Source organism: Lynx canadensis, chromosome E1 (assembly GCF_007474595.2).
Source record: "Lynx canadensis isolate LIC74 chromosome E1, mLynCan4.pri.v2, whole genome shotgun sequence".
In the NCBI taxonomy this organism is placed as follows: Eukaryota; Metazoa; Chordata; class Mammalia; order Carnivora; family Felidae; genus Lynx; species Lynx canadensis.
Window position 1 is genome coordinate 58,801,786 of NC_044316.2, and position 24,958 is coordinate 58,826,743.

The 24,958-nt window shown below is 62.3% G+C and overlaps 1 protein-coding gene across 1 annotated transcript in view; it reads left to right on the forward strand.

The window, feature by feature from the left end:
• Window positions 1-24,958, forward strand: part of RPTOR (regulatory associated protein of MTOR complex 1) — a 334,568-nt gene that overhangs the window by 269,723 nt on the left and 39,887 nt on the right. Inside the window, 11 exon segments of the mRNA XM_030297026.1 lie at window positions 2,313-2,358; window positions 2,361-2,386; window positions 5,420-5,485; window positions 5,770-5,961; window positions 6,108-6,248; window positions 11,304-11,421; window positions 12,252-12,317; window positions 12,320-12,391; window positions 12,713-12,816; window positions 12,818-12,872; window positions 21,599-21,717. Coding sequence (XP_030152886.1) covers window positions 2,313-2,358; window positions 2,361-2,386; window positions 5,420-5,485; window positions 5,770-5,961; window positions 6,108-6,248; window positions 11,304-11,421; window positions 12,252-12,317; window positions 12,320-12,391; window positions 12,713-12,816; window positions 12,818-12,872; window positions 21,599-21,717 — 1,005 coding nt within the window.

Here is a 24,958-nt window from a genome sequence, read left to right on the forward strand (position 1 = left end):
TGCCCCCAGGGACGCCGGTGCTGCTGGGCGGCTGTGAAAGAGCTGCCCTCCCCCAGGCCCTCTGCACTGAGTGTCTGCAGAGAGGACAGGGTGTTGATGCCTTTCTCCTTCCGCCACAAACTTCATTCAGAGCGGCGGGCCCCTCAGCTTCCCTGGCTCTTTGGGAGTTAGCCTGCTGACATGAGTCCGGGGTGCCCCGCCTCCTGACCGCCGACGCCTACCTGCTCAGCTCCCACGTAACGGGAGTCCCGCGGCCGCCTGATGGGTGTAGTAAGAGAGGCAGAAACACCTGACCATCAGAGCCCCCGGAAGCGGGCGGTGTGGAGGGGACGCAGGGCCGGGCGTGACGTCTACAGAGCTGGGAGGGGGCCGCACACGGCCGGGGGTGAGGGGCACACAGCTGGGGGGAGCACACGTCAGAAATTCTGTCCTCACTCTCCTGTGATGGCCTTTGACCTCCGGGTGGAGCGTGCCATGTCTCTGTGCACGTGTTACCCCAGATCAGTTTTCCTGGAATGGATCCAGGAGCCTGTCGGGTTCGCGGCCACGTTCCGAGGGTCACCGTCTCCAAGGATGGGGGCGTCCTTGATCTGTGTGTCTCTGCCGCTCGCGGATGCCACTGGATGTGTTGTGTGTTTCCTTGGCCACTCCAGTAGTCGAGTGCGGGTTTCTAAAGTGGGGTCCCCCAGCTGGCGAGAGGGCATCCTGGCATGAGACCTAGCTCCTTGCCTCCCGTTCCGCCCTTTCCTCTCCTACGTGCAAACAGGAACTTGTCCCACCTTCAGGCTTTCACCCGAAGCCGTGCAGATGTTATCCTCTACCCGAGTGTCTGGGGCTCGATCATCTGAGCCCCTTGACCAGCCAGCACGTACAAACGCCCCCAAGCCCGCCAGCCTGGTATGAATCCGTGCTCGTGGGAACACTGATGCCGCCTCTGAGCCAGGCTCCCTCCTCCAGGATTCCGAGTCCTCAGCCCCGGGCGTCACTTACAAGCCCCTTGCTCCCGGGCACCCGTCTTCCGTGTCCTCCGGGGCCCAAGCACCCTCCACTTCTGTGGTCTTCCTACCCAACACGGGTGTGACTTCCGACCTAGAAGGTCAGCTTGGACCCCGCGCCCTGCCCTTTGGCCACGTGCTCCTGCCTCTCGACGGCTCTGCTGGTCTCAGAGGCGCCTCAAATGCAGTGGCCCCCAGACTGAGCTCCTCCTCCTAGCGGACCTGTCCACCGGCACCCGCCTCTTCGATCTTGCCGGGCGGGTGGGCCCCCTGGCCCCTCCTGCCCAGATCCCGGGGGAACAGCCTCCTCCCGTGTCCGGGGTCGCCCCCATCTCCACCCCCTCTGCCCTTGCTGCGCACGCTCTCCTTCGGGTCCCGCTCACTTTCCATTGTGGTTCCCTCAAGACGCCAACCTGCAGACCCGCCACCTTGACCCTCCCAGGCCCCTCAGGCCTCCTCGGGGTCCCCGCGTGGCCTCCGAAGCCCCGTGCCGTCTGCGTCCCGCGTCCCGAGGGATAGGCTCGCCTTCGCCTCCGTAACGACTCTGCAGAAGATCCCAGCTGCCCCTCGGCTTAGGCGCCCCTCCTTCCCCTGAGCCCCCAAGTCCCCAGTGTCTCCTGGCCGTCACACGCACACGGTGGTCTCCTCCTGAAACCAGGAGCGGGGTGCGCGTCACGTCTCTGCGTCCGGGACCAAAGCAGCGCCCGGCACCAGCGGGTCCTCGGACGTGTGCTGAGCACGTGAACCCGCAGCCGTGCAGGTGCTTGTGGGTGCAGCGTGGCCCAAAGAGCCGGGGGAGCCGCGCCCCTGACCGTGCGCTTACCCCTGACTCCACGGCACCGCCTCAGCGCTCTTCCTGTGGCGTGAGGACTGGGCCTCTGCTCTGGGAAGCGCGGGCTGAAGTAGGAACATGTGACACGAGTGACTCCCAGGGATCATTTTCCCAAAATCCCCAGGGAAGCTTCAGCAGGGGCTGGGGTCTGCGGCGACACCGGAGGGTTTCGAGCGCCGGGCGCCCCCCTCTCAGAAGGCGGGAGGAGGGGAACGCGGGAAGGGAGGGGGTGGGCAGGGGCGCAGAGGCGAGGGTGGCCTCCAGGGCCCCCTCCCGTTGGAGCGGCCGCGGGTGCGAGGGAGCGTGAGGTGCATCTGCGGGCACCATTCCGGCTCCTTTGCCGAGCGGACATTGGACGCGGGAGGAGAAAACTCCTAAGGCAGCCGACCCTGACCGCACGTCCGTCATTCGCCCGTGACAGGGAGCGAGAGGGGCCTTGCTGGCACGCGCACTCACGGTCTCTCCCTGTCTCTTTCTCTCCCCAGTCATGCCAAGCTGACCTGGTGAAGGACAACGGTCACAAATACTTCCTGTCGTCCTGGCAGACCCGTACATGCCAGTAAGGCTTCGTCCCCTCCCGGGACACCCTCGGGGTCCGTGTCGTCTGTCTCGCCGGCGGGTCATGCTCTGGGGTGGCCGTGGCCGGGGCTGCTCCCTGCGTGCGGGGGGGGGGGGGGCATGTCGGGGCGGGGGCAGGCGGCGTGCACCTGATGTCAGAGCTGCTCCCTCGGTGCGTCCGCGTAGGAGAGACGCGCGGCCTGGCCTGGTTGTTTCCGCTCCTCTGCCCCCCTGGCGCGTCTTCTCAGCGCAGCAGGAGCCGCTCTCCCTCGCACCCTGTCAGCCGCGTTAGATTAATGAGTAGATGTGACAGCTCGTGTGTCTCGTGAAGGTTCTGGAACACGACGAGAGGCAGATGTGCCTTATGAATCAGGAAGGAAGGCAGGGGAGGAAAGAAGAGTGTGAACGTTGACGTTCCAAGTTAGCTTATTCTGTAAGACGCTTAACGGTAGGGACGTGCGTACACGGCACCCCCACGGCTGCACCGTCCCCGACTTCTGGGCTCCATCCCTGTAGTCCCCAGCACGGCGGAGAGAACCAGAGACGTCCCGAGTCCCCTCCTTGATGTCGCTTCGTCTCACGGGCATGTTCCGAGTGTCAGCGCTCATCCCCACAGCTTTTCTTTTTTTTTTTTTTTTTAATTTTTTTTTTTAACGTTTATTTATTTTTGAGACAGAGAGAGACAGAGCATGAATGGGGGAGGGTCAGAGAGAGGGAGACACAGAATCCAAAACAGGCTCCAGGCTCTGAGCTGTCAGGACAGAGCCCGACGCGGGGCTCGAACTCACGGACCGTGAGATCATGACCTGAGCCAAAGTCGCCCGCCTAACCGACTGAGCCACCCAGGCGCCCCCCCCCCCCCCACGGCTTTTCTAAGCTAAATGCTGGTTACGAGAAAAACCAGAGACGTTAAAGGCTGGATCGTTACAGAAAAGGCAGGTAATGCACGTGTGTCTCAACTCAAGTGTGGGAACAGCCTCATCCTTGCTGGTGCAAGTTGACACTTCACGTGAGGCCTGGAAACAGCCGCGTGCCTGCTTTTCGGGCAAGAATCCAGTCGACCAAAGGGACAAGGACACCGAAGCGGTGATCGTGGCCAAGCGGTGAGCCGAGCCGGCACACGTGGGCCCTGCTTCTTTGGCTGCAAACACGTTGACGCTTTGAACCCATAGTGACATTCGAAAGAAAGAACATTGCCACCATGCCAAAAACTGAAGCGAGAAGTCTGAAGGGAGCCACAGCGGGAAGGGGGCGCTGACCCTGGGGTTCCCTGTGCACACGGACCCGGTCTGCACCCAGGACGGGCCGAGCCGCAGCACCGTAACGGACCCCTGCGGATACGGGAGCATTCGAGGCTGCACCCCCCACCCCCCACCCCTCACCCCCCATGGGAAGGGCTCAGAAAAGGGCCCCGTTTGTCTCTCCACGTCTGGGCCGAGGTCTCTGGGGGCGCTTGCACGGCCCAGAGCCCGCGAGACTCAGGCCAGAGGCACAAGCCGGCTCCTGACCCGCAGGATGGAGCACTGAGCGGAGTCATCAAACAGGAAATTAGCAGCCAAGAACCGAACGTAACAGAGTTCTCTGGAAAAGACTATAAAATCCATAAGGGTAAGTATGTTTTAGACGATTCAGTGAAACAATTTGTTGCTTTAATTATGTCCAGAAATACACCACTGGGTTGTTTCTTCAGAAGTACTTGTGCATCTGCTATAAGGAAATAACCTATTTTTTCCTTTTACTCATCCTCAAAAAGGACCGACTAGATTCTTTTAATCAGTAGGCAGTTTTTTTGCGGGGGTCCTGTAAGCGGAAGACCCAGACATTGCCGTCCAAAGCTCCATGGATGAATCGAACGGTAGAATGGCACAGTCAGTGAGAGAATTCCTGGAGGAATCACCTGGAATGAAGCACATGAAGGGGACTCAGAGGCCTACAAGGGGGGGGGGGGTGTCTCACTGCTGCCACCCTGAGGCCAGAGTGTGCACTCGGGACATGGAGAGAAGCAGGATGTGAACAGATCACGGCTGAGAATTTTCCCAGTTTGAAGAAAGGAATGAGTTCTCAGTGAAAGCACTGTGAGTCTTGAGAAGACTAAATAAAAACAAATCCACACAAAGGCCCAACCTAACAGAGGTAGAAAATATCAAAGGCAAAAGGGGAAAATCTTAAAAATAAGCAGAACGAGAAGAGGGCTTTGCACAGGACGCTGGAGGAAAGCGACTGTCACCCCGGAACCCCCCACCACCTCGCGCACCATCCAGGACACGGTGAAGCCAGCCCGTGGTCACAGACGCACAATCGGTCGCATTCGGACGCCCGGTGAAGGGCTTATGGAGCCCGTGCTTCAGGAAGAGACCGAGCCCACGGGGGCGCAGAACACAGCACGGGGCTAAGGAATGGGCTAGCGTGCGGCCATCTACGTGAGCACCGGCCGTGAACACAGGCCGTAGTCGTGAGTTCGAGGGGTTAAGACCGGAGGAGGAAGGTTGGAATCGGCAGCCTTGACTGATCCAAGGGCGGAGAGCGAGAAAGATCGACCTCAGACTCTGCCCCAGGTGCACGTTAACAACACCAGGCACCACGACCCTGTTACGGACAGCAGACTGGTTCCCCAGCTAGCAGAGGCACAAGGGAAGGATGAGGACAGACCCGCGCGACAGAAAGAGGGAAGCCGGGAACCGAGTCAGGGTGCTGGAGTCGCGCGTTTTCTGCCAGCGCACTGGGCGGTGGTGGGCATCGCGCCTCCACAGGCTCGGACGGGGTACAGGGTGAGCGGGACAGGCTTGTGCGCAGAGGGTCCCAGCGGGCCCGTCCCGCCCCGTCCTGCCCCTGTTGGGGAACAGCCATGCTAAGCGGCCAGCCCTGAGCCCTCAGACCCTCTTGCGGGGTTTTCTGTCCCGTGGACTCTGGTCAGAAGGCAGCAGCGGCACCGGGTCTTGACCTGGAGCACCAAGCTTGTCACTAAGGTTCAGGACGGAGAGAGCCCTGCTGTGCCACGGGGACACGCAAACCCAGGCCAACCTGTGTTTTCCAGGCTGAGCATCGGACCATGACGGCTTTCATCCTGGCTGTGATCGTGAACAGTTACAACACAGGACAGGTAAGTGTCGCAGCCCCCGGAGCTGCCCTGTTTGGGAGCGGGGATGCTGGTCTGAGCGGCTACTGAACCGGTCCCCCCAGAAGCGGTCACCACGGGACACGGGGCCCTTCCTTTCCCCAGCCGGCCGTCCGCAGGGCACGTTGAAGGTGGTGGGTTTGGAGCGAGGAAACCTGGGCAAATGTGGCGGTGTGAGAGTTTCCCCAGGGAACGGGCCTGTGACCGCGGCCGGCCCCTCCCCCTGCCCCGGGCCCGCGGGTGAACACGGGTCGTGTGCCTTCTCGCAGGAAGCCTGCTTGCAGGGAAATCTGATCGCCATCTGCCTGGAGCAGCTCAACGACCCCCACCCGCTGCTGCGCCAGTGGGTGGCCATCTGCCTGGGGCGCATCTGGCAGAACTTTGACTCGGCCAGGTGGTGCGGCGTGAGGGACAGCGCGCACGAGAAGCTCTACAGCCTCCTCTCCGACCCCATCCCTGAGGTGAGCCCGCCGCGGCCCGTGCCCAGGCCAGCCGAGGCCAGGGGTGCCGGCTTCCCGCCGGGCGCCGCACGTGAAGGAAGGGGCCGGGTGGGGGTCAGACCGCAGCCGCCCTCTGTGGCGTGACCGTGACCCGGCCCGGCCCGCAGGTGCGCTGCGCGGCGGTCTTCGCTCTCGGCACGTTTGTGGGCAACTCGGCGGAGAGGACCGACCACTCGACCACCATCGACCACAACGTGGCCATGATGCTGGCCCAGCTGATCAACGACGGGAGCCCCGTGGTCCGCAAGGTGCGTGGCCCCCGGGTCCGCAGGCAGCGGCAAAGCGCCTCGCGACCAGCGTCCCGCGGCGCTCAGGGATCGGAGCCCGTGGCCTCGGCCGCAGCTGTGAGCCCTCCGTCCCCAGGGGCGCACGTCCTTTAGAGAGCGGACCTTTGAATGTTTGTTTAATTCTCTGCACAATGCGTTTCTTCACCAGATACTCGTGTGTTTGCTTCATTTAAAGGCATTTAACAGGCTGCGCCTCCTGGCAGCTTGTAAAATAGGCTCCTTCCTGCCTGGGAGCATCACATACACACATCATGGCGACTAAAAGAGCAGTAGACACCCACAGACAGACGGAAAGGTTTGTGGAGTGTGTCCCCCTCCCCGCCCCCGTGTTTGTCAGCGGCGGAACGGAACACGGAACACGTTCGCGACGGGGCGGCTCTGACTTGTCTGCGCACGTGCGCGAATGCCTCGGGTTTCTGCCTGAGACCTCGCGCCTCTGTCGGAAGCTGGCCCGGCACAGCCCGAGGTCCCCCCCCGACTCCCCGCCGGCGGAGGCGCCACCGGGTACCCGCACGGCGGCTGGTGGCCTGGAGAAGACTGTCCCCTCGGCACGGGCGGTCTTCCCGGGCATCGTGTGTCCACCCGGCACCCGGTGTGGCTGAGGTCGCGGAGCGGCAGGAGGGAGGCCGGGCGCCTTTCAGGACAGGGTGTGGCTTGGGGCTGTCTGCTCACGCGGACCCTCTGATTTTCTCGGGAGGGACGCAGTCTGGGCAAGCTTACTTCCGCCAGACCGGAGACACGGAAGGACGGGCTCCCTGAGACCCTGGCGGCGGGCCCTGTTTCGCTGCCCGCGCTCTCTCGATCAGAGGCACGCTTCCCGCAGCCCTGCCAGCCTCCTTGCTCCTGCAGCAGATCGCCTCCCCTTGGACACCGCTGATCAGAGTGGCAAATTAGTGGTTTCTTTCATTGTCCACTGAGATCCCTCCTAAAGAAGGAAAGCTTGCTTTCTTCTTTCCAGAAATCTGAAATGTGAAAAGGAACGTTAATAAAAATTAGAACAACGTCCCCGTCAGCTTCCAGTACCCTGGAGACTGGCCAGCACGCACCTGGGACTGCCGTGTTCTCGAGCACGGCCCCAGTGTGGGCCCTGGGGTCCCGTTCCTGCCTGAAGTCCACTCAGTGTCCCTTTTTTCTGGATACGAGAATGCCCAGGTGTAGCCACGTCCCTCCCGAAGGTGCCTTGCTGACCGCCTTGCCTGGGGGGCTCCCCGCTGTGGCTGCGTCCCAGGGGCGTGGCTGCACATCAGAGCCCACCCCGCTAAGGAGGCAGGGGACTTGCCCCTCCGTCCTGGGCTCAGCATGCAGGCTGTGCGTCCGAGGCCTCGGAGCACAGAGTGGGAGACGAGCCTGCCTCCAAGGGGCAGACACGGGAAGCAGCAGTCATTCTAGAGCCCTCATTGACGAGCAGGGCCGCAGAGGGGGGCCCGGAGCGCTCTCTGGAGCGCGTCAGCGTGATGCATGCCCTGCCTCGTCGGGGAAGAGGAGTCAGGAAGGCTTCCGGAGGTGGGAGCTCGCCCCTGGGTTAGGAGGGCTGAGCAGCCAGGAGCCAGGGAGGTGAGGGCCAAGGAGAGCAGGTAGGGCGGGCGGAGTGTGTGCAAAGGCCCAGGGGTGTGAGGACCACGGTATGCCCAGGGGCTGCCCGCCGTTCGGATGGCTGGAGCAGAAAGCAGGAGGGGCAGGGAGGGGGAGGGGAGGACGGTGGCTCGGCGCCCGGCCCTACGTGTCAGGAGCGCACCTGCTCTCACCGTGCTGAGTTCCTCATTCTTCCCGCAAGTGCTTGGGTGCTGGGTGAGGCCTGGGGTGGCTGCGCTCGACCCCGAGACAATGAGGCTGTGTCTGCTGTGGGAACGTGGGGCACAGAGGCTTGGGGAGGAGGGCAGCAGCTGCAGAGAGGACGCGGCCTGAGCGGGGTGGGCGGGGAAAGCCGCGCAGAGAGGTGCTGCCTGCTCAGAGACGGGACCCTGCAGCGTCGGCAGAACCGTGACGCCGCTGGCACTTGTCTCCTCCTCGTCCAGAGCCATGTGGCAGGACCGTCGGGAGCTCGGGCCCAGCCTGCTGGTCTGGGAGACCCAGCTCCAGGGCCCCGAGGGTCCGGAGCACGGCTCAGGCTTGGGCATCGAGCTCCGCGAGCTCACCTGCCCCTTGCCGCTGCGGTCAGAGTCGCCGGCTCTGACCCGCAGCCGAGGCGCCGATGATACGTGCAACCAGCTGCTGTCGTGCCCCTGTTTGGGGCAGAGGAGAGAAATGGGGACGTATGGTGGGATTTTCATGAAGTCGCACGTATTCAGTGTGGAAAAGATCACATGCGTTTACTTTGTATGGTGACAGTACCCTTTCCTAGACGAGGCGATGCGATGGCAGAGGGTGACTTACTCAGTGAGCTCACTTGATAACATCAGAGTCGATAGGTTCACATCGGCCTCCCAAACCTCTGTGGACGTGAACTTGTCTGTGAAGTATCAAATCCAGGTGCCCAGCCCCCCGGAAGCCAGCTGCCCCCCCAGAAGGGCCAGGCGAGGGGCGGGGGTGGGTCACCGCCCACCCACATCCTCACCCCCGGCTTCCCCGCCACCGTCCGCCTCCACAGCCGTGAGTCTCGTTTATTTGTACGTGGTGACCGCGGACCACGGAGGAGCAGTGTGATGTCCACCTGCCTTCCCGGCGTGTCTGACTCAGCGGCAGGCTGTCGGGTCCCTGGTGGACTTGGTGGGGCCGAGCTGCCCGGGAGGGCCTGAGGGTGGTCACGTCGGAGCAGACGCGCTCCCGCGAACACTGCCGTCTCGCCACGGTTATGGGGCCGCACGCGAATCTCCAGGCCACCGGTGTCAGCCTGTCATGTGCCACTGGACGCACGCAGTGGGAGGCAGTCCTCAGGGGAGGAAACAAGGAGGTGGCCGCCAGAGCGCACGGGGGCCGCGGGGGGACGCCAGGAAGACGCGCAGTCTGACCTCCCGCGCAACCGAGGGAGAGCGTTAGCGGGTTCCCCTTGGGACAGTGCAGGAGCCCGGGCACGATGTCCCTGAGCCCTTCGTGAGGTGAGCCGCGTGATGGAGATGGTAACGTGTCTGAAGGGAAAGGCTTCGTTTAGTGGGTACTCGTTAAGCACCTGCTGTGTGCTGCGCCCTGGGTCCCCGGGCCTCGACGATCGGGCACGGAACTGAACCCACCTGAACAGCCTGCACTTGAAGGCGGGGTGGGCTGGAGGCTGGACAGACGCGGGTGTGACCTAGCAGGTGGCGGTCGTGCCCTGAGGGAGGTGAAGCGGGGTGAAGGTGGGGGGGCCTGGAGGCGAGCCCCGGGTGAAGGTGCCCGGGTGCCCAGCGAGGCATCCGAGCGGGAGGCCTGAAGGGATCGCGGGGTGAACTGGGGACGCTCGGGGACGGTGTCGAGTGCGCCGGCCCGGCGCGGGAGTGCTGGCGGCTCCCTCAAGGGTCCGTGCTAGATGGCGGGGCGGAGAGCCGGGTGGGCAAGGCCTCGTTTCGCTGCGCGTGTGAGCAGAAGGCTGGAGGTCGGGAGGAAGGTGGGGCGGACCGCTGCCGCCGGCCGGAGGGGCTGGGGCGCTGATCTCCGCGTGCGGGCGTGCCTGTGGGGAACTGCTTCCAAAAGCCTAGGGCACAGCTGGGCTGCGCGTCCCGGCCAGAACTGCCCGCACGTTTGTGTTTTGTGGTCAGACGCGCTCCAGGAGCCCGTGGCCGGCAGCAGCCGCCTCACGCGTCCTCCGCCCCAGCAGGACGTACTTGATCCACAGCCACCAGGCGGGGGCGGCCAGCTCGGTGTCTGGCCTTCGATGGCCTTCCCTGCGTCAGAGGGTCTGGGACCTGGCTGCGAGCTCCTGCTGCAGGGGCCACCGTGAGCTTTTCTCACCCGACGTCAGAGCGGAGGGGAGAGTCTCTCCGCAGAAGGCACAGGCCGCGTGTTTGCCGGGAGGGGCCCGGCGGGTGACCCCTGCGTGGCTTGTTCTCCGTTGCACAGAGGCTGCGCTCCGGTTTGCGGGGTGGGGGGCGGGTGGCAGGGATGTAGGCACCGCAGATAAGGGCCAGATGGGGTGTCGGGCAGTGGGCGTGAGCAGGCTTGTGGGGGGCTCAGTGCAGTCCGACTCGGGCGGATCGGGTGGGAGGTGGGTCAGGGGTCCGTAGTGCCGTGGGCGTGAACCGAGGAGTCCCTAGCGGGAGCCGACTGGGAAGGGTGGAACCAGCACACCGTGGGCTGCCGAGTTCGGGGTCGCGGGAGCACTCAGGCCGAGACGCTTGGCCAGCACTCGAAAGGCCGGCCGGGAGCTTGAAGGGGGCGGGGGGGACACGGGTGTGGGTTTGGGAGCAGTGCACAAATTGACAGGAGGAGGCGAAGGACTTTGTGGGGTCCAGACAGGAGAGGGAGCACAGGAGAGAACAGGGGGCAGCCGCTAAGGGTCCCGGGCCGTGTGGAGCTGGGCACCTGTGCGGAAGGCCCGCGGCATGGGCCACAGGGATTCCCTGCGAGCTGGGGGCCCCCAGGAGCTCACGCAGCAGAGGCCCCTGTGCTCCTTTCCTCGAGCAGTTGGGCCTAAGGATCCTGGAGAATTTCCCTGCCTCTCAGGGACCGGACACTAATTTTTCTTTGCAAGTTTTGCGTTTAATAAGAGGCGCGCTCTGGCCTGTCGGATGTGCTCTGCTTTAACGTGCCCGGAATTCAGATGGCTCACCCAGCGGCAGGGTCTAATCAACACGTACCTCAGCCTGGCTCCCGTGACCCGTCCGCCTTGCCCCTGGAGGGTGTCATTCACGCCTGTGTCCGTGCCCACGTTCGCGTCTCGAGACGCCGCCCGCACTGCCTGTCCAGGGCTCCTGCTCCCCTTGGACACTCGCGAGCGCGTCCCCGAAGGGCCAGTCCCTCCTGCCAACGCTGAGTGCAAAGTGTTTCAACCTCTGTTTCTTCTCTGGTGACTCGAGCGCTCGGCGTGAACTTTCAGCCTCACTGCCGTTCCGCAGTCCTCTGCCCGCCACCGGTAAGCGTCGTTGTCCTTGTCCCTCTCGGCAGGAACTGGTGGTGGCTCTGAGTCATCTTGTCGTCCAGTACGAAAGCAATTTCTGCACCGTGGCCTTGCAGTTCATGGAGGAGGAGAAGAATTACCCGTTGCCTTCTCCAGCGACCACAGGTACGGCGGCACAATGCCTGAGCGGCCGGCCGGGGACCCCGGGGCAGGACCGTGGCAGGGCCCCATGACTCCCGCCATCCCAGCCACTTAGCAGAATGGAAAGGGCGGCAGGAGGGGCCACACTGACCCTCTGACTCTTCCTTTTTCCTACCATTTTTGGGAATCAAATTCATGGGAATCTTGAAGGATAGCAAAACGCGTGCGGGGGGGGGGGGGGGCTCGTGGAAAAGCACGTCACCTCCTCCCGTGATGAGCTGTTGGTTTCCTGTTCCGTGAGTCACGTTAGGCAGCTCCTGTTCTCCCATTTGTCCTTTTTGCTGGATTATATTTCATCATATTGGGCTGCCCACCTCCCACCCCCCCCCCCCCCCGCCACAAACGCAGCCTTTTCTGCAGGAAAGAGGCTCGTGATCAATAACAGAAGCGTTACTGCTTTTAGAACATCAGGGAAGGGAAATGAAAATGAACTTGCTCAGTGGAAACAGCTGGTGCCCTGGAGGAGGGCCCAGAGGCAGTGGGGGGGGGGGGGTCCTGTGGGGCGGACCGGCCGCCACCCTGTCGTCGCCTGTAGGGCAGCGGCCCTCGGCTGAGTCACAGGGCGCCTGCTGCTGCCCTCAGGGCGGCCCCGTGGCCAGTGGTGCCCTGGATGTCTGGTGTCGGTCCTGGTCATGCCTCCCCTCCCCACCCGGCGTCCAGCCGACCCTGACACGTGTGTCAGAGGCCCTCACTGAGTGGCAGTAGCTCCTGTCACCTGCTGCTGTGGCCACTGGCCAAGGGGGCGCGATGTGCCCTGAGGCCCACCACTGACTCCTTCTTCTTCTTTCTCCCAGAGGGGGGGAGCTTGACCCCGGTGCGGGACAGCCCGTGCACCCCCAGACTCCGCTCCGTGAGCTCCTATGGAACATTCGCGCCGTCACCACCGCCAGAAGCTTGAACAAATCTCTGCAGAACCTGAGCTTGACAGAAGAGTGTAAGATGCCGGAATTGGGCCCCTGGGCCGGGGCGGGGTGGGTTTGGTTTTCTGAAACTTCCCGTGCGCGGGCGCCCCGTCCCTCTCTCTGCCGTGAGCCCGCGCCCGCTTGTGCCATCGGCTGGCTGGCCAGCGGGGCCCACACACCCGCAGGCAGCCTGGCACGGGTGCCCCTGCGGCCCACGTGCCCCTGGCCGCCAGGAGCCCGGGTCTCGCCAGGGGCGCGGGTGCGGCTAGAGGAGACCGGTGGGGCCGTGTGGGCGGCGCACGTCCCGGGAGCCCCAGCTGACCGCCCCCCCCCCCCCCGCCCTCCGTGGCCAGCGGGCAGCTCGGTGGCCTTCTCCCCCGGAAATTTGAGCACCAGCAGCAGCGCCAGCAGCACCCTGGGCAGCCCCGAGAACGAGGAGTACATCCTGTCCTTCGAGGACCATCGACAAGATGCGCCGAGTCAGCTCCTACTCCGCCCTCAACTCCCTCATCGGTGAGTGCGGCGCCTTGGCCCTCCTGTCTGCCCCCGCCCACCCCCGCGGCACCAGGGCTCGCCCCCGGTGCTCGCCAGATGGCGGACGCCAGGACCGTCTCGGCCGGAGAAGAAGGGTCAGCCGGGGTGTGGGGGTGAGCGGCGTGTGCTGGGCGGCCGGAAGTTTCCGTCACCTTCGCCGTGCTCTAACGATGGCCGACGGGCTGTTCTGGGCTCGTTGTGTGGGGAGGCTGCCAGAACCTTCCGTCTGCCGCCACGCCCAGCGCCACGGCCCATTCGCCGTCCCCTCGCTGATTTCACCCCGGGAGACATCTTGTCTGTCACGGCCAGGGCAGAGCAGGGGCCGCCACACCTCTACCAGGCAGTGACGGCCCCACCCACACCCCACCCCCAACCCCCACCCCACCCCCGCCAGAGGTCTTCCCTCCTCACGGGGTCGTGGGCATCCTCCTCGTTCCTCCTGTGCGACTGTCAGTCTTCGGGGCGCTGGCAGCAAGGGCCACACCTGCTTGGCGGGCCTCTCCCGCCCCTGCTGCGATGCCCAGGATGGTTTCCCAGGCCTTGGCTGGAGCTTTATTTCATGTCGAGAAACGCTTTACACGTAAAACTTGGGGACGTTAACATAACACCCCACCACGCGCGTTTCACTCCCGACTTAAGGAATCACAGACAGAGCTGCAGCCCCAGAGCCCGTACACCCGTGTCCTGGCTCTTTTACTGTCCGCAAACCCCCAAAGCGCTCACGGCGCCTCGTACGGGCTCCAGATTACGTGTGGCCCGTGTCCTATGGCTCGCATCCTCGCGGGGTGGCTCCTGCCCGCTGCTTTTCTGCCCCCTGTGCGCGCCGCTCTCCTCCTGCCCCTTTCGTCGGTCCACGGCGGCCGAATTACGCCTCCTCCGTCAGAGGCGGGCTCCACTCCGCGTCCCGGTCTCCAACCGCAGCACGAGCATTCGCGCTGTTCCTTCGCTTGTTACCTTCGCGCATCGTGTTTTCCTGAGATGTCCGTTTCAGGCACGCGTTCTCGTCTCTCCGGGAACGTCTGCAGAGTGCTCTCTCGACATTGTAGCCCCTGCTGTCTCCGCGGGAGCGTCCCCTTTTACTCCTACTGCTGCTTGTTTGCTTTTGCTTGTAGGGTTGATCCCGGAAACCCTACAAGACGTTTGTTAATTTCTTTAGTGTTTTCGAGTCCCAATTTGGGCTTTGTTGCTTTTTTTCATTATTGTATCTTACTGTTTCGTTCGGTAACTTCGTATCTTTATTCCCCTCTCTTTTCTTGAGCTTTACCGAGTTAGTTTTCGTTTCTGGAGCTGAGAAGAGAAATAGCCCGTGCGCTTGCCGGGTTTCCTGCTTTCTGGCATCAGCATGTGCATCTGTGATTTCCTGTCTGCCCCTCGCCGGCCCCTCACGTGGGGCCGGGACTGCTCTCGTCGGCGGTTGGTTCTGAGTTCGTCGGCTTGTGTCCATGGCGAGCCCAGCGCCCTCGCACTTGCACTGTCCGCGTCGCGTGATGACCGTGGCATTTCTGACTTTCCCCCATGATCCGAAAGGGGCAGGGCCGTGGCTCCTGTGTTGGCCACACGAGTCCACTCCTCTGCTAGAACAAGAGTCGGGTCGAGTCCACGTGGCTTCCCGTTGGGGCCCAGACGTGGCCACCGCGCCCCCCAGGTCGACAGGAGCCAGGAAGGGATCTATTTGCCGAACACACCCACCCACCACCAAGAACGGGGCTCAGAAATAACCGGCTTAAGCGGTCCGTCTCAACAGAAACAACATCGCAGATGTGTGCATCTGGGTTGTGCCCAGAAGGCGCGGGGTTGGTGCTCGGCAAGAACACAGGTTCTGGTAACTCACCAGCAAGACGTGTTCTGAGTGTCCCTTGCAGGGTGTTTGTCGTGGACCAGATCGTGGCCTTCAGTGGAATTAACGTTGTACGTAGTGACTAAGTTCCCGTCTGGCCCCACAGGAGTCCTTTAAAACCTGGGTCTAAGCGAGTGAGTCTAAGCGAGTGTTTCTGTGTAAACCTATGTGGAAGAACACGAGGTAACAGGGAAAGCTGAGAGGAACGGACCCGCGCGGAGCTGTGTTTCCGTCACTGCCTCTTCTCCGGGAGCCCGCGCGGCTCCTGTAAGCGCACCTGACCCACCAGCCGGGGGTGCGGGGGGCCTGGCCGCCGCGCACCGCCCCCCGCTCCCCACCGCCAGGGTCAGGGGCCGGCAGATGTTCTCTGCCCCAGACCAGACAGTGTCCACCTCCAGCGTGGCAGGTGGCACAGAAGTAGCCTGAGGTGTCACGTGGACAAGCGAGTCCGGCCACGTTCTAATAAAACACTTGCGGGGGCGCCTGGGTGGCTCAGTCTGTTGGGTGTCTGACGCCCGATTTTGACTCCGGTCGCGATCCCAGGGTCGTGGGATCCGGCCCTGCGTCGGGCTCTGTGCTGAGTGTGGAGCCCGCTTGGGATTCTCCTTCTCTCTCCAGCTGCCCCTCCCGCACACGTGTGCGGTTTCTCTGTCAAAGAAGAAAATTAATTAACATTTCTTTTGATTTTTAAAAATTTAGCAACTGAAATTCAAATTTCAGAAAATAGTCCAAATCGCAAAGCGTTATTGTTTTTTTTTCGATTTCTTTTCCAACTGCTTAAAATGTACGGAAAGTATTTTTAGTTGCAAGCCCCACAGAAACAAGCAGCCGCTGAACCGGCCAGGCCGTCATTAGCCCTGAGGGCACGCCCGTCCTGCCCCCGCGGTGTCCCCCGACAGTCACCCTTGAGGTGAACGGGGAGGTCTCCTGCTCCTTCCCAGGACGTGGAGGTTCCTTCATTCAATAGGGTTTTCTAATGTGGGCGGCGTTTGGGGCTTCGGGAGCACAGCCCTGGAGGAAGTGACCGTAGAAACATCACGACGTGGAAGCTGGTCTCCACCCTAGCCAGCCCCACCGCCGTCCGCCTCAGTCGAGGGCACCGGGGGGGTTGATCCAGGCGCCCCTGTGACTCCTCTTTGCCCCCCACCCCTGCACCCCAGCCCTGGGCGCCTGCAGAGCGTGTGCCCCCGTCCCCCCCCCCCCCCCCCCCCGCGCAGCCGCCTCGCCACCCGGGCCAGCATCCCCCCGGCCCTGCGCTGGCTCCCGTAGAGCCCTCCTGACTGGTTCCCCTGTGCCCCCTGGTGCCTTCCTCTGGTCTTGTCCTGACTGCATCCGGGTCCGGTGGTCACGCCCGTGTTCTGAGGGCGTGAGCTCACACGCGTGGCCGGCCACCAGGAGGAGAAACGCTTGAAGCCGCCACACCTGGCTCCTGCGCCCGGTGGAAGTGAAGCCTGACGGACTGAAGTCCTGAGTCGCCAGGGGACCTTTGAGACCTTTTGTCAGAAGGTCTCCGTCGTCCACGGGCAGGTCCCCCCGGGCAGAGTCTCGAAAACCGCGTGTGCCGGTGGAGGCCCCGGCGGGTTCAGGCCGCGGGGTTGTGGCCGCCTCCCTGGGCGAGCGCGGGCTTCATGCTGCGTGTCTGAGACGCCCCTGGACGTGCCCCAGGCTGGGCTCCCACCCAGACGCGGCGCTGGGCCCTGAGGAGGAGCGTCATCTTGTCCTCCGCGCGGGCCTCGGCGGCGTGAGGGGCGAAGACACGGCATTTCACCGGAGGCCACGCCAGACGGAGAGGCCTGTACCTCCCGCCTCCGCCCTACCCCCGTCTGTCTCCCGGGAGCCGGCAAGTCCTCGTCACCCCTACCTGGCCACTCACAAAGTCGGACTCCTGCAGAAAGCCGAGTGTTATCTGTGCATCGTTCACGTCCTTGGAAACTTGACTGAGAAGTTCTAAGCGAGCTGGAGTTGAGGGAGCCAGCTCGTGAATATTCCATGAATAGCGCCCCGCCCACCGCGCACTCGGGAAGCGTCGGCCAGAGTCCCCACTGCCTGCGGCTCTCGCCCGCCTGAAGCCAGTTTTCTTCTCGAATTTCAGCCAAGGACTGCAGTCTCTGGCCTCTCCCTGAATGTTGCAGAGAGGTTTTCAAAACCATGGCAACCTGGGACGTCCCTTCATTCCCACCTGTCCCACAAGGCCAGCCCCTCTGGGTCCCCTCCTACCCCTCACCCTGCCTGGTGGTCTCGCCTGCTGTGCCTCATGTCTGCTGCCCCCCACTGGGAGGAGCTGACTCTGCCTGGGCCTCCCGCACCTGAACTGGGCCAGCCGAAGGGTGTCGGGCTGCACTGGGAGCCAGCCCCCGTATCCCCTCACCTCTGGAAGCCCACGTGTCTCTGGCTCGCCAGCCGTCTGGCCTGACTCCCGCGCGGGTCCCCCGTCGGCCCCCTGCCCCCAGGCCTGTCTCCCCGCGTGCCGGGACCCCCCTCAGACCTTGCCAGCACGTCACAGACCGCCAGCCAGGCTTGTCCAACGACAGCTTCACTCAGAAGCCTTCGGTCAACAAGCACTTGCTGTCAGCTCCCTACTCAGGGCCCTCCTCCGCAGACAACCCCACCTTCGTCGTCAGCCCGTCTCACCTCGCCCACCACCTCCCCCCTCCCCAGGCTGGATGCTGGCCCCTGAGCGAGGCCCGGACAACCTTCCTGGCCATTTCTGCGTGGCCCCTCCGACCCAGCAGTGCCTGGCCCTCCCTGCCGCCGACATTCTGCATCCCGTGGGGCGGGGGGTTCCCTGACCCACCAGGAGGGAAGTCGCCACCTTCATCACTCAGTTTCCACAAAGCTGCTGTCTCCTGCTCACGTGTGCCACTGGCGGCCGGGCCTGCCCTCCGTCCCCCTCCCACCCTGAGCCCCACCCCATCCAAGCGCCTGGAGGTGGGAGTGGGAAGGTCGGGAGAGACGCCTGCCTGGTGCGTGTGCAGACGTCAGGGGCCCCCCACGACACACAGAGATCCCCCGGGTCTCTGTCCCTGTCCCTGGGCCTCACCCACAACAGCCACTTCAGTCAGTCACGCTGCTGAGCTGAGCGCCAGCCCCCGGGGGTCAGGGCCACTGCCCTCAGGAAACAGGGGAGCCGAGGGACGGGGCTGAGACACAGGCACTGCCCGCACCACCGGAGGAGGAGGCCCCTGGAGCAGAGCTGCCTTCCCCCCGGGCGCACAGCCACTTGTCCCCTGCGGCACCGTCACCGGCCCCGGAAGTGGCATCTTCCCCTCTCCCCTGGTCTCCCCACGGCCTCAAGGAGTCCTGACGGGAGGCCTTGCAAGCCCCCAGCGGCCCAGGAGACCCACAGCCTCGAGCTCTGAGCAGGAGGAGCAGAGGGACTGCGAGAAAGGAGAAAGAAAGGAGGAGCGGGTGTTGCTGCCAGAGGAACCTCACACGATCCGGCGAAGGCTTTAACAGCCCATTAGTTTGATTTCTTACCGCCGGGAAACGGCGAGAAAGCGAACGGCGTTGTTTTTCCGATGCCACCGCAATCAGTTATGATTTACGGCCAAGATCCTTGATTAAAGGCCATCATTAAGTGTGTCGTGTAGGGACCCTGAGGAACATCCGCTGACAGGATCATGCAGATGCGGTGGCCGCCTGGCCCGGGTGGTGCCGCGGCCTCTTCGGGGGCCTGGACTGCTCAGGCCTCCCGCAGGGCAGGCCGAGGAGGGAGCGAGCGAGCCAGGGGCTCCTCAAGGGGCTTCCGTCACCTGCGGGGGGGGGGGGGGGGCAGCGACCGGGGGAGGGGCGCGGCACAAAGGGGCGAGTGCAGAGGCCCCGGGTCTTGGGCGCCGGTTGCTGGACAGCCCAGGTGAGCTCTTAGGGCGTCAGAGTGAGCGACCCTGAGACCCGCTTCACCCTGGGCTGCTCTCCAGGACTTCTGGGATCCAGAGCTGGCCAGGAGCTCCGAGCAAATTTTCCTACCTCTTACGCCATTCAGAAAGTTGTGGCCGTTGCCCTGAAAAATTAAATCTAAAGCCATTAGTATGATCCTTTATACTTTTAGTCTAGACATGAAAATAGGTTTCAGAGCTTGTGAGGAGAGAGTCGGGTGAGGGCCAGACACAGCGCCCTTTCTGAGCAGTTAACAGCCCGGAAGCCTCCCGGGCCCCGGAGGGCCTGCTGGGGCGTCCTGGGCGTCCGGGCTCCCGCTGGGGGCTCCACCTCTGCGGGGCCCTCACAGCCTTCCGTGTGGCTGTCGGCAGGCTTGACGACGGGGCGGTCCATGTGTCAGATCGCGTGGCGGCCAAACCCAGGGAGGAGGTGAGCGAACGTAGCACCTCCTGTCCCAGGGTCAAGGGTTTTCACTGGCAAACAGTGACCCATTCACTGTGGCCAAACACCCTGGCGAAAATTAGAACTTTTTTATTCTCTACCGAATCACAAACGGGGTTATGTCAGAGTCAAAAGTCTTCTGCAAGTAACGGCTTCTGAATTCCACGTTCCCTCTGTGCGTGGCTCGCCCCGCCTTTGGTGGCGCTGGCGTGGCGCAGCCGTGACCCTGGCTGTGGGCACCTATGGAGCCACGCCTCCCGCCGCCTTCCCCGCCTTTGTGGAAATGGTGCACACATAGCACCCGGGCGTGGCTTCTGCTGGTGGGTACCTCCGCCACCACAGGAAGTAGGTTTTAGGAAATGTCCCCAGAGGCCCTGGCTGTCAACCTGGACGGCGGTCCCATGGCTGTGGACCCTGAGGGCCGAAGGTGTTTGCTGTGCTTCCGTCTCTGAATTAAACGCGCAGGGAAACCGCACGCATCTCCGTGTGCACCACTCGCCCTGACGCAAGGCTCTCCCCTCCAAGCGAGAGGGTGTTCAGCTGACATCTCACCGACCCAAGTCCAGATCTGTACGGAAACCCCAGTCCCCACGGGGGCCCCTGCCGACTCCCCAGGGCCCACAAAGCCTGTGTGAGCTGCCGCACACAGCAGGCCCCAGAGCTCGCACGTCCTTCCAAGCGAGCACACAAGGGACGCCACCTCCCTCCTGGGCGACACAGCAGCACCTTCTGCCACCCTGAGCTGCAGGGAGGCGGGGCTTCCTCCGTCCCTGTGGCCACGGGGGTCACTGTCCCACGACTGCGGGTGGGAAGAATAGCCGCCTCTGCCTCCAGATGCCAGGCCGTGGGTTGTGCCGTGTGACCTCCGCATCATCCATCAGCCTTTGATCTGAATGGTTGGGTCAGGGGCGCCTGGGGGGCTAAGCCTCTGACTCTTGATCTCAGCTCGGGTCACGATCTCGCGGTCAGTGGGTTTCGAGGCCCGGCGTCGGGCTCCGTGCCGACAGCTCAGGGCCTGGGAGCCTGCTTCGATTCTGTATCTCCCTCTCGTGTCTCTGCCCCTCCCCTGCTCATGCACTCGCCTCGCTCTCTCGCTCGCTTCTCTCGCTCGCTCTCAAAACAGTAAACATTAAAGAAAACTTGAATGCCTGGGTGCAGCCCATTCCGTGATGGAGGAACAACCGTCCTCTGGCAGCATTCGTGAGATTTGAAGTCCCTCACCAGTGCGGCAGGGGCTGCACCCGGAGCTTGCCGGCAGATGACCTGGGGTCTCGGCGTATCCGCGGGAGCAGGGCCGGTGCCGTGCCAGCCCCCAGGTCCGCCCCGCACCGAGCGAGGGTGCGGCATCCCGCGCCCCCGCTCCCGCCTTGGCTCACCCGCCTTCCTCTCGGAAGGCTGCCTTTCCCCTTCCCTGCCTGGTGCCGACCGGGTTCCATGGTCTCTCCCCCCAGGGGTCTGCACCCGGCCCACCCGCCCTGCCCCTCGGTCCTCCAAGCCGCCCCACTGTCCTCTCTGGTTTGCGACGCAGGCCTCTGTCTCGCCACTTCCGCAAATGCTCCCTGTGTTCCATCACCTCGGTGCCGGTCCGTCGTTTGCTCCGCCACTTCCCGCCAGCGAGGCTCTTGCCGGGAGAGCCGCCCTGCCTCCCCTCCAAAGCCCACTGCGTGCCTCTTCCATGAAGGCTTCTGGGCTCACCTCCCAGCCCCACCCCTGACAGAAGGAATCGTCTGCCCGTTACTGGAGCGGCCACGGCAGCACAGTGTGGCGGACGCGGCATTGGCCCGAACGTCCGACGGGCGTGCGTTTGAATCCTTCGTCCTCTGGGCGTTCAGCCTCACTGCCCCTCTGTAATGCCCAGGGATGGCGCCTGTGGCTGAGACTGCGAGGGTCAAGTAGGACTGGGCGGACTCCTGGTCAGGCCCTCCGTGACTTCCCTTTCCTCCGTGTCTGTGACGCACCCCGTCGCGTCAACATCCGCCTCATCCACCATGGCGTCCAGACGGGACCTGAAGTGGTGGAACACACGCAGCAAATGTGGTGGCTGCCTGGGGAGGCCTGGAGGGCTCAGGTCACGTCACACACACGCTTTGTGATTTCCTGGGAACTCAGGTCGGTGCCACGTGTGGTGTGTAGACAAGAGAGTCAGTGTGTCACAGCCCAGAGCACTCCCTGAACGCGGCACTTCCCATCCGACACGCGCAGCTCACGTAGACCGTGATGGCTCCCTAGAAACCCAGGTGTGAGATTGAACGGTCCTCGGGAGCTAGATAGTGCTGTCCAGTCGGCCAGGGCTTCGAGGAAGGTCAGCCTTTCCTAACTCACCTTTCCTGCCAGGAATATCCAGCCTCAGAAGATGAAATCGCGCCATCAGGCCTAGTTACCAGCGGGGACCCCTGAGTGTCTGGGCCCCTAACCAGACGACAAGAATGAGGCTCCGCAGCCCCAGCTCTGGAAGCGCCCGTATCCCTGGCAGCAGCTAGGGTCTCCAGGAGCCGGCCAAGCACACCAGCCACAGCTGTCCGCTGCTAAACACCCCCTCTCTCTCTCCTAGGAGTCTCCTTCAACAGTGTTTACACTCAGATTTGGAGAGTGTTACTGCATCTGGCTGCGGATCCCTATCCAGACGTTTCCGACTTGGCCATGAAGGCGCTCAACAGCATTGCCTACAAGGTACGTGCGACGGCGTTCCCAGCAAAGCTCCCGAGTGCCTGGTCCCCCATCGCGGATATTCATGCCGGGAACCCCAGGCGGTTAGAGAGACCTTGGACAAGCGCCTCACGGTGTACCCGACCTCTGTTTGTGTGCAGCTTCAGTCGGGGCACGGCCCTGCCTCCACTCAGCCGTGTCAGGGCGCCTGGAAGTTAGGTACGGGCTCCCGCTCGTTACCCTCGTGATCCTATCCACGTCTGTGTGGTCTGTAGTGATGTCCCCCTTCATTCCCGGTACCCGTGGTCACACTCACGACCGCTCGGGCTGCAGGAAACCTCACGGGGCCAGCTTCTGGTTTTGTCCCTATTCGTCTGTTGCTTTTTATTTTCCATTTTATTGACAGCTCTTTTCATCCTCATTACCCTCTTCCTTCTGCTTACCCTGAGTCTAACTTGCTCTTCAGATTCCAGTTTCTTAAGACAGAAGCTGAGGTCATCACCTTTGCCTGAAAGCTTGTGACGCACAGAGGTGTCTCGAGGCCTTGTTTTGTCTCTGAGGTGTAGGCCGGTCTCCCCGCATGGCCAGCGCAGCCAGGGCCAGCACGGTCATCAGGTGCTCCAGTCACTCCCCGCCCCCTTGGTTATTTTGGTCATGATGAAACCGGTATTCTATATAAGTTCATTTTGTAGTGGCTTTTATGTATTTAACCTTATCGAAAATCAACCCGAACTGTTTAAAAGTACGTCAATGCCTAATCTTGAAATTTCACAACTATAACTCATCACGGTAGACCTGAGCTCAGATGGTCAGAGACGTTCCTCTGAGGGACGTCTCAGGCGTGCGTAAAGCACGGAACCCGTGTCTCCGTGTCCTTTCGGGTCACGTGTGAGGTGCGTGGCTGCGAGCTGGAAGTGCGTCTTCAGCCCACTTGAGGTAATTAAACATCGTGTGTGCGATCGCTCCTACCCGGCAAAGCCACACCAGCAGGTTACAACAACCGAGACAGCCTCTCGAGGCTTTAGAACAGCGCTCCCTGACACAGCCTTGGAAGTGGCTTGTGGCTTTCTGCCTGTCGTGCTGATCTCGACAGACACACGCACATCCCAGTGTGCACACGGTGGGCACACCCAGAGGGCAGAGATTGGAGTGGGTTCCTCTAGAGTCCATACTTCCTGAAGCCTTGTACTGGTGCGACACAGCCTGTGTGAGTGAGAGTGTGTCTGTGTGTGTCTGTGTGTAACGTATACAGGTGTGTGTCTGTGTGTGTGTGTTTTCAAGAGTAAACATTTGCCACTGAAGGCTTTGGAAGCATAAACATTAAGGAAATATTTCTTGCCCTCAATTTAATTTTAAAAATGGCTTACTTTCTACTCTAGCAACTAACGAGGGGGATTACATTTCAGTTCACAGAGAAATGGGCCTATTTTGATATTTAACTGTGACACCAAATTTTTATTCATCAGAGTCAAAACAGCCTTATTACTCCGGAATACCCCATAGAATTCCGTATTCAAATATAGAAATTGCTGGCAGCTCGGGAACTCACATAGCTCGAGAACTGTGGCCTAATTTCAAGTATTTATATCCCCTGTCCACACAGGCTTGGGGTTTGCGTTTTGCTTCTAGTTTTTATTATGGAAAATTTCAAACCGCGGAGAGAGATACAAAGAACAGCATGACGACCTCAGGAACCACGATGGCCCCGACAGCCTCCCTGGCGGCCACTCCTGCCATCTGTGCTTTGGGGACAACACTTAGGAGGAAATTTCACAGCGACAGGTGTTCAGATGTCAGGGTCGCGTGCACTGATTACACTACTTTTAGTATTTATGAGAAAACCTGTACTCACGTAAACCCACCCAGAGATAGTCCCCCAGCGTCCCGACACCCAAGGAGCCCAAGTGTCGGCCGCCACCACGTCTGCGGGGGGCCGCGTGCAGCCAGGTGTGATGGAGATCACAAGCCAGCGTGTGAGGTTCGAGGCCAAACAGTTTCCTTATAAACCAAAGGCCTAAGTGACCAAGAACAAAGGTGAAGGTTGAGATCCCCAAAAACCAAATTCAAAAAAGTTCCACGGAAACTGATTAAATCCTGGCTCCATGCTGATAACGTCGGTTTCTTTTAAAGCCCTATTCCCCATTCAGGGACCCTCTCCTCCCAGTTAGCACCTCACTTAGAGCCCAGGGAGCTGCCGCGCTCGCCCCAGACCCGCGTTCACCCAGCGAGGGTGCAGTGAGGCCCAGAGCGCAGCACCTTTGCTCCACCTCTCTGTGGGCTCGTGTGGATGCCCACGGAAGCATTTTCATTTCTTCTCACTCGGGTCGAAAGGGCCTCCTTCTCCCAGAGGCGGGGTCCTCCCGGGAGGACCCCCCGCTGCCCGCCCCCCACCCACCACCACCACCAAACAGAGGAGCCTGTGTGCCAGTGCTGTGTGCCCCCTCCGGGGCCTCCCCTGCCTCACCGCCTGCTGCCGCCTCCAGCAGGATGGGCCTCCCAGAATTGTCGGAAATCGGGGCAGTCCTAGCGAACCGTTAACGACCGAGAGGCATCTCCGTGTATAGTTCGCAACTTGTCACGCGCCTGTCCGTTCTCACCTCCCCGCAGACCCAGAGGTGACGGCGTCATCACCCAGAGTTGCGTAGCTTACAGAAGTAGACGCCGCCCCCTCTGAGAGTCCACAGGCCCTGCCGGGCCAGATGCAGAAACGGCCCCAGGAGAGCTGGTCCCCTTGGAGATCAGACTCCGTGGCTCTGGGGTGGCCGCTGGGCCTGTGCTCTGGCCCTCGTGAACACCCTGCCAGCAGGTAGAGGGTGGCTCTCCGGGCCCATGGGCCCTGGTCAAACGCCACCAGCCTTCAGCCCACTCCCCGTCCCCTAGCTGGTGTGTGCAGAGTTTGGGCTCCCTGTGGGCCCTGCCGTGGCGAGTAAACAGAGTTTACTGAGAAGCAAAGTGGAAATATTTACGTCTCCTTCCTTCCTCCCTGTCCTCACCTACTCTCTGTTGCCGCTGCTCCAAAATGCACAGACCCTGGAAAGGGGCAGGTGAGACCCCCCCCCCCCGCCCGCCTCGGCCGTGCTGGCTTCGCCTCCTGGGGGGCCAAGGACCGCGGCTTCCCCGACGGCCATCGCAGCCACGGGGCAGTGCCTCACTGTCCCCGTTGCTGCGGCAAATGAGCAGTGCCCAGGACTCAGCGCACCAGAAGGGCAATTCGTGTTGTCTGTCTAGGACGTGCAGTTTACAGAAAACTTTTCTCTTAGGTCAG